The 13,217-nt window shown below is 40.4% G+C and overlaps 1 protein-coding gene across 1 annotated transcript in view; it reads right to left on the reverse strand.

Moving 5' to 3' along the window:
• The window catches only part of LOC141139613 (ceruloplasmin-like), a 55,657-nt gene that overhangs the window by 39,935 nt on the left and 2,505 nt on the right, over positions 1-13,217 (reverse strand). Inside the window, exons 2-7 of the mRNA XM_073625916.1 lie at positions 12,219-12,463; positions 8,363-8,575; positions 6,874-7,053; positions 5,646-5,900; positions 5,369-5,534; positions 715-854 (exon numbers count right to left, since the gene is read on the reverse strand). Of these exons, the coding sequence (XP_073482017.1) occupies positions 715-854; positions 5,369-5,534; positions 5,646-5,900; positions 6,874-7,053; positions 8,363-8,575; positions 12,219-12,463 (1,199 nt within the window). The remainder of the gene's footprint in view (positions 1-714; positions 855-5,368; positions 5,535-5,645; positions 5,901-6,873; positions 7,054-8,362; positions 8,576-12,218; positions 12,464-13,217) is intronic.

The raw sequence follows: 13,217 nt of genomic DNA on the forward strand, positions 1-13,217 counted from the left end.
TTGGTCCTATATTTACTCCTGGGGGCCACTCTGGGGATTGTGTATATCACATTAGCTCTGCATTTTTTCATGTTTTTTGGTCATTACACAGTTCTCTACACTGTCGATGCTGGCTGCTGATCTACTGTTTCACAGATTCACTAGTAGCGCAACTTTTTTCACTTATACCAGCTCTTTATAGATATTTTATAAATGACAAATATTCAATTTTCTAAGCAGGCATTATTATATTTTAGGCCTCATTCACACGAGGGGACTCCGTTTCCACGGAGCCCGCCTCGGTCCGCCGGCTCAGCGGGAGATCCGTCCGTTGATCTCCGCTGAGCCGGCGGATGACAGGTCCCTCTCTGCTCACTGAGAGGGGAGGGGCTTGTCAGGCACCGCTGCTGCCTATGGAGGGATCGGATGAAAACGGCCAGCAACGGATTTGGACGTAGGGCCATCCGTCTGCTTTTAGCGGATCGGACGGGGTCGGATAGTCCATAGGCTAACATGGAGCGCCTGTTCAGGTCCGCCGTAAAAACTGACAGGCGGACCTGAACGGTCCGATCGTGTGAAAGGGGCCTAATAATGAAAGTTAGTTGTAGATTTTTATGGTTCTCTAAATTATAACTTGAATATGGTAGTATTAGAAAGCTGGTGCTGTTTTTTTAAAACTTTTCCAGCATGAAAAAAAACCCTGGTAAGTAAATGAAGGCCTTCCAAAACATTTACCCAGCAGTCCAAGATGTTCTTCCTCTTTGGACCTTGGTTTCTGGGTTGTGAAAGTTGAGTCTGTATATTCTTTATACACTGCTTTCTTATACATTCCTCCAATTCTCACATCATTTTGCTCGAAAAATGTTGCTGATTCACTGTAAAATATACAGAAAGATAATGTCATTTAACATAAAAAATGATTATAAGTCCCATATTGAACAACTTTAGATAAGTATAATGATTATTTTTAAACATGATGTATTTTATGAAGTAATTAATTTATCGATATGGTACAAAGCAGGAAAAATGCATATGGGTTCTATGGATCAGATCAAAAACACCAACCTGTAAACAAGGAAAATATTTAGAAAGCCAACCTTGCCATGTTTTTATTGCTATCTCTGGTGCAGTTGTTAAAATGGCTTCATTCATATAGGCATACTGATCCATATACACTTAGGCTGGGTTCACACCTATGCGAATTGGATGCGGCTTCCCCACATCCAATTCCACATCCAATTCGCATAGCAGGAGAATTTGACCAGCTCTCTATTGAGCCGGTTCACATATCTCCGGGGCAGCTGCAGAATGCACTGCACAGAAAACGCTGTGCATCTTCGGCTCAGCGGATCGCACAGGAACAGCGATCCTGTCCGATCATCAGCCGGTTCCAGTGTGAACTGAGCCTTTTGCAAAGAGCTGTCTTAACCTGTGTGGGATGCACAGGTGTTCCCTTCAGCCCTGTGCAGGCAGTCTGTCTAAATCAGTGACAGGCGGCCAACTGTATGGACATCTCTAAACACATCTTGGAGTGTACATTCATGTGGGTCTGATCACAACATACCCCACTTTTAAAGAGGAGTTCCACCCAGGGGGCCCATGGAAAAAAAAAAAAAATTAAAAGTCAGCAGCTACAAATACTGCAGCTGCTGACTTTTAATTGGACACTTACCTGGGTCCAGCGATGCGGGGGATCAAAGCCCCGCTCGTCTCCCCCTCCGTTCAGCTGCGCCGGCATTGCAACTGTGGCCGCCGGGCTGTGGCTTCACAGCCTGGCACCCACTGTGCATGCGCGAGCGGCGCCGCGCGCCGTGATTGGCCGCTCAGTCACCTGGGACCTGTAATGGGTCCCAGATGATTGACAGGAGGGAGGGAGCAGAGCGGAGCCCTTCCTGTGCCGAGGGGGAAGTGATGTCACCAGCCCAGGCACTGGAAGGGGCAGACTATGAGTGATCCCCTAGCAACAGGCATTTAGAGGTAAGTTAAAAAAAAAAAATATCCAAATTTTTTTTTTTTTTTTTAGGATTTTTTATGTATTTTTGTTTTTTTGGGTGGAACCCCACTTTTAAGTACACAATGGGGTTTATTTACTAAAGCTGGAAAGTGCAAAATCAGGCTCCCTTCTGCATAAAAACCAATGAGCTTCTAACTCCAGCTTCTTCAATTAAGCTTTGGTAATAAAACCTGGAAGCTCATTAGTTTCTATGCAGAAGTGAGCCTGATTTTGCACTTTCCAGCGTTAGTAAATAAACCCCATTGTGTACTTAAAAGTGGGGTATGCCTGTAGTCTGCTTTCTGATCTGTGCATCAGACCTGCATAGGTGTACAATCAGTGATACATTTGGAGATCCTGCAGATCTGTGCAGCTGGCCGTCTGTAATTAATTTTAACAGGCTGCCTGCACGGGGCTGTATGGAACACCTGCTCATCCTGCGCCAGTGAAATTGGCTTTTTGCACAGGTGTACAGATCAGTACACTTGTGTGAGTGAGGCCTTCAGTTCCAGTCTAGGTGACCATGCAGTCACTTGTACAGAAATTCAAAGGAGATTTCCTAAACAGAAATAAAGTCAATCTAATAATAATAAAAAGCAATCAGAATTCACTCAATATACCATAATCAGAAAAGACCGAGATGACTTCTGATAACAACACTTAATAATTTAAATTGATAGTTGCCAAAGACTGAAAAACTTAAAATCTACCTCTACTAACATTTTTCTAGTTTTGAATATGCAGAGGAAGAGTTAGGTACCTTTCACACGGGGAGGACTGTGGCTGTGTTCTGCTTGCTCAGCAGGGGATCTCTCCGCTGATCCCCGCTAAGCAGGCGGATGACAGGTCCATGTCCACTCTGCTTATGCAGAGTGGACATGGACACAGATTGCTCTCCTCTATGGGCGGCCGAATGTACACGGACCACCTGTCCGTTTACACCCGACTGCCATCCGATCCGCTGGACGGGAAGGGAATGAATCCTCATACGTCTGTTATTGGTGGATCGGATTGGATGTAGGCAGGTGTAAACAGACACATGTCCATTTACACCCGCCGCTCTAGAGAATGAAGGTTCCAATCGGGTCGGCATGAAAAACAGACAGGCGGACCCGATCAGAACGTCCATGTGAAAGGGGTCTAATGCCCTGTACACACGATCGGAAATTCCGCCAGCAAAAGTCCGATGTGAGCTTTTGGTCGGAAATTCCGACCGTGTGTATGCTCCATTGGACTTTTGCTGGCGGAATTTCCACCAGCAAAAGATTAAGAGCAGGTTCTCTATTTTTCCGACGAGAAAAGTTCCTATCGGAAATTCCGATCGTCTGTAGCAATTCCAATGCGCAAAATTCCTACGCATGCTCGGAAACAATTCGACGCATGCTCGGAAGCATTAAACTTCATTTTCTCAGCTCGTCGTAGTGTTGTATGTCACCGCGTTCTTGACGGTCGAAAGTTCAGCAAACTTTTGTGTGACTGTGTGTATGTAAGGCAAGCTTGAGTGGAATTCTGTCGGAAAAACCATCCAAGGTTTTTCCGACGGAAATTCCGATTGTGTGTACGGGGCATAAGAATTTCTATTAGTTTTTGTTTTTCTGTTTGTGACTCCATTGGAGAGATTTTCCCTCATTTTCTGTGTCTGTGTCTCCTAAACAAGAAATAGAGAGTTTGGTCATCACTGGGACAGGTAAGCAAGAACACCAGTAAAAATGTTGCCAAATGTTCTGACCCTTCAACAGATATGTGATTTTGTTTTAGGGCCCTTTCACACTGGTGCACTTAAGAACGCAGTATGTGTTTTTAAAAAAATGCATATCACGTTTTTTTAACGCTCTTTTAATGGACTTTTTGGTACAATTTTGATGCACTTCCTGGTTTCCTGACTCCCAAGCATGCATCTGTGAAACATGAACATGCGACTCAGAAGCACCAAAAACACAGAAACAGAGCCATTTTCATGATCTTTTGATGCATTTGCATTGATTTGGAAGGTGTGTTTTTGGTGCACTTTTGAAAAGTGCTCCAAAGATGCAGCATGCAGGACTTTTCAAAACACAATGCAAAAGCAGCGCAGCAATGCGAGCAGTTACTAAGGATTTAAAGGGGAATCATTTTCATGCACTTTTGTCACACTGGAAAGGTAGCATTGCAAAAGTGCACCAGTGTAAAAGGGGCCGAAGTCATTCCTGTGTTGCAGAGATTTGCCATCCAGTTTCTTGTCCTAACAGTAATTAATGGAAAAAAAAATCGCAATAGAGACAAAAACCACAATAAAATCCAGATAGACTGTCTAACCAATCCCTTTATAAACGTAATAAAACGTTTTTGACTGGAGTTAGGCTTTCAACTAAATAATGGTGTACAAATGCTACTATTTCTGTACAGACTCTGCATGGTCTCATGCTCCACTGATGTAACTGAGATACAGTTGAGGCAAGTTAAAAAATAGCACTGGACATGTAAGGTTTTCTTATTGGTATTATTATCTATTATCTTAAAGTATTGATGTTGATGTAAGTAATCTGGTTCCTGGACAGTAGGCTTCTACAGCCAAGAGGGTCTACACGGTCTCCTTGGCTTGTGGGTGTAATGTAACAAAAATGTAAACTGAAGCAATGAGGTCCATAAACAACTTTCATCCAATAAAAGTTTGGAGGACAATCAAAAGAGTAGCTAACATGTCTAAAAACCCACTTTTCAGCAGTTGGTGTGGCAGGAACGTGTGGTTGCTGCCACACCAGCTGTTGACAAGAGCTGTACTTGTAGGCACACTGGAAGAATACCATTATAAGTCACGTTCACTGATAGTCCATTCACATTGTTGTCACTCTCCGAGTCCCATTTTTGGACCCCAAAACACATTGGCTACTCTATGGATTGCTGCCCTGACTTTTATTGGAATAAAGTTATATCTGGACCTTTTAGCAGTCATGTGGCTCTTCAATTTACATTTTTGGTAAATGAGAGGCAGATCCTATCTTTTGATTACTTTGAGAAAATATATACTTATTTCTTATCATGCTTTTGTGAAAACCAGATAATAGAGAGAATTGTGTGCCAAAAACTGTAGCCAGATAATGAATCCTATAAAGTTGTGTATCTATTCAGCTGTATTTCTGTAAAACTAAATATGAGAATGCTTGGAATTCACTCCAGTTCTAGTAACATTCCCTTTGCCAACAATGACCTGTTTACTCAACCACAGATACTTGGAATACAGTACTATGGAATGTTTAAATTTGTCTATGCAATGACAGTTCATACAAGCATGTGAAAATGCTGCAATCAAAGGTCAACATAACAGTGTTTAAGATTGTATCTAAGATACAAGTTTAGTGTGTCATAGGTCTGCCCTGTCTACTTATTCCATATTTGCATGATACAACATTACCCTACCTGTCAGGATCATCTAGCTTTTGTCCTGTGAACTGATTCACTGAACTTGGTCCATAGTTCCAGAATATCTCTTCTGCAGCAATGTAATATTGTTGAATCTTTGTATTAGACTTGAAGGGCTTCTTTCCTGTGCAGTTTCTTACTTCATAGAGTGCCTGCATACCACCTGCACAGGAGAACCATACAGCATTATACAATGAGACCATGCTGCATACGGTTTGGTAAAGTCATAAAAAAGAATTACTAGCTCTCTTCTAACCATCTAAACATAACGTACCTTCTAAATGGTCATTAACTTGACAACTGAGAAGCCATTTGCCAGGGTTTTTAGTATGCATAGAAGCCTGAACCATGGAGGCGGGGAAGAGACTGAGAGTGTCCACACGGTATCTCTGATATGTTAACACTTGGCCGTGGAAGTAGGCTGAGTGCACATCCACCTCATTACCCATACCAAACAAATACCATTTCACATTTGTGTCATCACATACAGAAAGGCCTGGGAGGTTCCCATACATGTATCCATTGATAGCTGTAACACAGAGATAATTTTAATGAGTGGACTTCCTTTCTCAGCATATAAAAGAAGACAAGTCGGCAAGGAACTTACATTACAGGTACAGTACATATGCATAAAAGAGCAACAAGTACAGCACAAGAATAAACTAACTTCATCAAACCATGTGTTTGCCTTTGTTTAAAGCTTTGTTAAATGCACCTTAAAAGATTGCGTGTGCATGCAAACTGCTCAACCTGCCACAACATCTTTAACCTGCTTTGGCACACTTTGAAAACTATGGTCAGTATTGAAAATGAAGCCTTGTGATTAACATAAGGGACCCAGACTAACTGCCTGTTTTTTTTGCTGTTTTATGCTTTAGGCCTCATTCACATGGGAGTTTAGACCTTTTGTCTGTGAATGGGCCGTGTCTTAAGGGGCTGGCTGCCAGGTGCTACATCCAAATTTGACATCCCTACACGTTTGCTGCCCCAAACTCACACTGTCTGTGTTCAGGGCTGCTCACCCATACCCGCATAGCTGTCATATTGACATGAGCAGCTGTACCTACCATGAATGTGCTGCCTGAATACTGCACCTGGCAAATCCACCTACTTAAAAACACAGACCATTCATTGAAAATGGGTGTAAGTGTCCATGGAAATAAAACTCTACTTAGGCATGTGTTTGTTTTTTGAGGGAGGTTGTAGTTAGGATAATTTGGTTTATTTCATTTAGGTTTTTGTTTTTTTGTTTTTTTTAATTTTGTGGTTTTCCTTTTTCCTCTATTTAGATGTTCAGCAATCTGGCAAGTCTTTACACAATTTCACCTGTCCCATTGATTGTGCTGTTTGTAAAAAAAAGATGGCTGGAGGATGGTGTGCAATACAGAATCATATGACACAAAGCTGTAGTCTAAGCCAGAACCATGGGTGGGCAGAAGCTGAAATGAGATGGAAACTGTGTTAGTGTAAATACTAAATATGTCTTGAAAGAGAAGTCTTACAATGCATTTTATTGCTCTCTTGAAAGTCCTCATCTTCTTTATCCACAGCAGTATCGTTGATGAAAGCATTGATATTTTCATCTATATACCAGCTTAGATTTTCATCAATCACAGAAAACATCATGATATATTCCTCTTTTTTGTCTCTTTTTTCAGGTGTCTTTTTACTATCCAGGGCACCTTAAAGATATAACACAAACACATAAAAAGTTATATCTTTGAATTATTATTACTATAATAGAAACTACGATTCAAGTATTAGTAGAAAAGGCACACCGAATATTGAGCTCACATTCCCCTACTTATTTTACTCCTAAAATATAAGATATGTTAAATTTGTTATATTTTAGGAGTTACTGAGGGCTATGTACAGTGAGAGGAAATCTTCTTTGTTTAATGAATGTTCCAGTTAGGACAGAAACCATTCCCGTAACAGCAATACTTATGCAAAGTTATAACAGTCCATATGCTGAGAAAAATAGCTCAGCACTGTAGACTGATATACTGTATAAACAGAAATACAACACATTTTAACTTGTGTACGAGTGTTGCTTACATAGTTGCCTAATATCTGACCCAATATTAACTTCGTATAGTTCTCTGGGTGGTCAGAGAGATAGGTCAGGTGGTTAGCCAGATTCATGGCATAGACTCTGTATGGTGGTCTCTCTCTCTCTCTCTCTCTATATATATATGTATACGATATTAAAATAAATAATCACTACATAAGAATATTCCCAAGACATGTTGGTTTACTGCTGTACCTGTTAAATTAAACTGTATACCTGGCTGTAAAGGTTCAATAAAAACCTATAGAAATAGAAAAGGAATGCCATAGCACTGTGGGTTAGCTAAAGAGGCAGCACAAGAAATGCAGCTTGCTTTGAGGCAAACTTTGTCTGACTGAAACTTCAAAATGAACTGCTGAAGAATTTTGATGTGAAAGCATGATTCCTTTATCAAAGTAGCAAACAGAGGGCCATTAAAATGGGAACAAGAGCCAAAAGCTTCCCCTGCCTGCTCAGTAGCAGGGAGCTAAATATTAATGTGCTATATGTCATTTGCCTTACAAAACACCTAAAAACACTCGCTTCCACAGACACAGTTTTAGGAAAAACTGACAGCTAAGTAATTTATGTTTAATGGTATGCATTGATAGCTATTAAACTTAAGGGAGAAAGCTTTGTTCAAGACAAAAGAATCAAATTATACAACACAAAACAAAACAACACACATACAATAAAAAAAATGTAAATGAACATGGTAGTGCTGGTTCCCATTTGCAGTCCAAAAATGCTTTGCAAGGTTAATTGGCCTTACAACCAATCTTGGTTGTGATATGTGTGTGTGTATGGAGCAAGGACATTGGATTGCAAGCTCCTCTGGTGACAAGGACTGATTTGAATGGTTCTATATGCCATGTGAAGTACTGCAAAACTTTTCATGTGAAATAAATAAATAAATATGAACAAATAAATGTATTGCTCACCTGCCTTACAGATAATCATTGGTCCCACAAGTCCAGAGTAAACATCCTTTGGGCCATCGATGTGTGAGTGATATAGCCTGACAATACAATCATCGTCCAATGCAGATGGACCTTGGTCTTCCACTACATCCCACTTGTAAGTATAGGATTCTCCAGGTTTGACAGCATCATCTGTCTTTTTGGTTCCTGAAGTGTTGTCTGGGTATAGGGCACCTGTAAATGTGTGTAAGACATGTGACTCTGTACACCAGTTCTAAATTAAACGAAAGCTGCCATGACAAAAGTGAAAAAATCACTCAACATATGTGTATAGAAATATGCTGCGCTGATTCATATACCAAAAACAACAACCAAATCAAAATAGTGCTACTATATTATAATTGCTTCATCAATTTTAGCACGAAGAATGTAGTTTAAGTTGTAGAATGCACCATATGTGCTATACAGTATGTGGGATGTACATCTAGATCCCTCCGGGTTAGAATAACTGAACACTATAATGGTGCAGCTTATTCTAATGACAAAATCTTTCAAAAGTGTCTAAACACTTTAAACATGTACACGCAGGGAACATGGAATCTTTGTTTTCAAAGGTTTAGAAAGGTTTAATAAACTTCCCCCGGGGAGGGAATCTCCACCATAGGCTTCTTGAAAGAGAAGTCTGGTGGATTTTCTCTTTAAGTACCAAAATTTCTGCTAGCATGAATTCTAAGTGTGATGTGAATTTATTTTTTAAATAATCATCCTGTTATAAATAGACATTGCAAGTTATGTGCCTTGGAAATGTAATATAGTGTATATGTGAATAAAGAATTTTATTTTGTTCCAGGTGAAAACGTTCTGTACTTTGACATCTCCTCTAAAATGTGTGATACATGTTTAATATAAATAGGATCCAGTGCTGTGTTTTCTCTCTGTCCTCTGCTGGGAGTTGATTCTAATTGAATAATTGTTTTATTATTGTTATACACCCTAAAATGAGGATTGTAGTACATATATATATATATATATATATATATATATATATATATATATATATATATATATATATATATATATATATATATATATAGTGTTTTGTCTCTCACTTGTAAAATGTGCTGTGATCAAGGCTATGAGCTGAAACATGTAAGCTGTTTTTAATCCTGACCTATCCGGACCAAAAGACGCACAGGGCTCCTGTGCAATTCACTCCGGATATGTGTGAACTGGCTCCATAGAGAGCTGGTCACAATCTCCTGCTATGCGAACTGGATCCGGCGAAATCCACATCAAATTCGCAGTAGTGTGAACCCAGCCTAAGGCTCGATTCACACCTATGCATGTTGCTTTTGGGCGTTTTTGGAGGTTTTTTTTTCATGCTTGCCACGTTTTTGAGCAGCGTTTTTGTAGCGTTTTTGCGGCGTTTTTGCCGCGTTTTTGCCGCGATTTGCGTTTTGCGTTTTTTTTTTTTTTTTCTTTTTTTTTTACAGTCTTAAAAAAAAATTACAAAAAAAAAAAAATAAAAAAAAAAAACGGCAAAAACGCACCAAAAACGCACCAAAAACGCTGCAAAAACGCTGCAAAAAAGGTGCACTTGCGTTTTTGATGCTTGTCCATTGAAATCCATTACATGCAAAACGCTGCTTTTTGCATGAAAAAAAGTCCCCGACCCTTTCCAAAAACGCAGAGATACAAAAAAGCATTGATGTGAACATGTTCCATAGGAACCCATGTTAAAAAATTCCCATGCATTTCTGCAAAATGCAAAATGCATCAAAAAACGCGCTAGTGTGAATGGAGCCTAACAGTCCTTCATACTGATGTCCATGAATAAGGTTGTAATACAAACCACCAATCATGATCAAGTCCACTTGTTCAATTCGTTGAGACCAGATTGTGTAATAGCAGACACCTGCACCAATCCCCTGTTGTGCACATGCTCACCTTATGGATTGACCCTCTTTAGAAAGGTATTGCGCCTTTAATCAAATCAATCGGAATCCACAAACCCAGCTGGATTCTTCCAGGGTGCAAACAATCCTCCCAGGATTTCTGACTTGGTAAATCCAGCGATCCTGTCAGCTCAGGTGAGGTGATAAAGCAAGGCTCAGTGCTCAAAAAGATACAAAAGCTGACATAGTGCTCACTGATTTATTTTTATTAATAAAAAAAGAAGAAAATGCACTCACATAATAACTAAGAGCCCTTTCACACTGGGGCGGGCGTCGGCGGTAAAGCGCCGCTATTGTTTTACCCCCCGCTAGCGGCAGAGAAATGGTTAAAAACCACCGCAAAGCGCCTCTGCACAGGTGCTTTGCCGGCGGTATAGCCGCGCTATCCCATTGATTTCAGTGGGCAGGAGCGGTATACACTCCGCTCCTTCACCGCTCCGAAGATGCTGCTAGCAGGACTTTTTTTACCATCCTGCCAGCGCATCGCTCCAGTGTGAAAGCCCTCGGGGCTTTCACACTGGAATGAAAGCAGCGGCACTTTCGGGTCAGTTTGCAGGCGCTATTATTAGCGCAATAGCGCCTGCAAACCGCCCCAGTGTGAAAGGGCCCTTAATAAAACTGCCAAAATCACGTTGAGCCCAGGTTCACACCTATGCGAATTAGATGTGCGTTTCCGCACATCTAATTCGCATAGCAGGAGAATGTGACCGGCTCCCTATGGAACCGGTTCACATATCTCCGGGGCGGCTGCGGAGCGCACTGCACAAAAACACTGTGCGTCTTTGGCTCCGTTTCAGGGCCGAATTCAGGCATAGAATCGGCCCTGATTCGTCCCTGAAACGGGGAACAGGGACGCACAGCGCTCCTGTGCGATCCGCAGCCCATTGTAGTGTGAACCCGGGCTAAAACATTCTAATGCTGCTCGGGTGGAAGGCTCTAACACTGGTAATATACAAATACCTCCAGCTGCATGGAAAAACCCGTGTTTTGTAAAGCACTACTAGGCCAACCTTTTTCATGGACATTTGTATGAAGGACTGTTCTATAATAATTTTGAATCACAATTATACACAGGTTTATATGTAGCACTATCTTAAATGTGGTTGTTTTTTTTGTATATGTCTCAGTGCAGCATGTTTCTATACACACCTGTAAATACTGTATAATCAAGAACTGCAGCTGAACCCTCACATTTAAGATATTTTTTTATATAAAATAGTGCAAGATAACCTTGTACTCGAATGAATGAATAAAGAAACCTTATAATGCATTATGTTTGAGGAGCTTCTGCTAAGAAGACTATTACCTGAATGCATCTGCTCTAACCTACAGCCCTAAGCCCACACCTCCTGCTAATACTTTCATAGTCTAGAGTTTTCTTGCTGCTCTAGTAGTCATGTTAGTTTTTTTTTTTTTAATTTCCAGTTCTTCTAAAATAAGGATGGTGTAAGAATAAAATTTGAAAGGAAGGGTTAAAAGTGTGCTAGAGTAAGTTGTTTAGATTATAAGATTTTATGGGTTTTATAGCTTATTAATGTGTTTTAGGTGGACATATACAAATGCATTTTTCTAGTTGTATTCCTAGCAGTTTTTAAATGTTTTTCTTCAACTTCCTGCACTTGTGCACACATCCATAAAGTTACTTACATAGCTTTTTACTAGCCAAAATTGAAATGTTCTTGCAAAAGCAGAAAACAAGGCAGTTCATTTCAAAGCAAAGTGAAGAAGAGCGAATCTTCCTAACAGGGACACAAACAACAATAAAAACCAGATAGGGGTTCCTAACCCTTCACCAGTAGCAGAAGATTTGACTACCAATAAGTGATTTTTAAAGCAAATATCTATGGTTCAGGAGGACTCAAAAGGCTATTTACAATGTATCAATGTTAAAATGAGTTGAACATTTTAGAAAATATGTTTACCTTCATTTTCCTTTGTATACTCTACTCCATGTGGATGTGCGCCATATGATCTAGAAGCAAAGTTTTTAAGATGGAAAATTATAGTATCTCCAACTTCTGCTTGTATAATGGGACCTAAAGATCCCAGCCAATCTGGTTTCTTTACTTGGTTTGTATACAAGCCATTGGTATATTGGAAATAAGAAGCCTTCTTATAGACTCTGCCTATTCGTTTTGGGCCTTGTTGTAAATAGATGCTGGCATGCCTGAAAAAAAACATAAGTAGAGAGAGCACTTAGGGGGTCACTTTATTAGGTACACCTGTATCACATTCAAACATTTGCTGACACTTGTAGTCCATGAATGAGTGCCTTGTTCAAATAGATTCAGATGTCAGGTGCTGCTTGAAGGCAGCCCATTTATGTCTATTGAGACCCAGTGGCTGCACTGTCTGTCTGTGTTCGGAACTGCTCACCTGCAACCATACAGATGTGAAATTGGGATAAGCAACTGTGTCTGTGCAGCCACTGCCTACCAATAGACATGAATGGGCTGCCTGCATGCAGCACCTGGCAGTTCATTGACAGGGAATGGATGCTAGCGTCCATGTGCATGAGCTCTTAAATAAATACTGAGTTATGTGCCTGTGACTCATTGCATTAGCATAAATACATAGACTGGAGTTTTAAGTGATCTTCAATTAAATTGAAGATTGGAGAAAAAACAGGATCCAAGCAGCGTTGATTGTAGAATGATTCTTGGTGCCAAACATGATGGTTGCATCGTTGTGAAACAGCTGGGAATTTCACACATTATGGTATCTGAAGTTTACAGTGAAGAGTGCAAAAGCAAAAATATACCAAGGGAGTGGAGTTTTCTAGGGGAAATTTAAAGTGATTCTAAACCTTCTTTTTATAAATTAATAAACTTACCTCACTTACCTGCTCTTTGCAATAATTTTGCAGAGCAGCCCCAATCCTCCTCTTCTGGGGTCTCCCGCCGGCGCTCCTGGCTCCCCCT

Source organism: Aquarana catesbeiana, linkage group LG04, assembly GCF_042186555.1.
Source record: "Aquarana catesbeiana isolate 2022-GZ linkage group LG04, ASM4218655v1, whole genome shotgun sequence".
Lineage (NCBI taxonomy): Eukaryota > Metazoa > Chordata > Amphibia > Anura > Ranidae > Aquarana > Aquarana catesbeiana.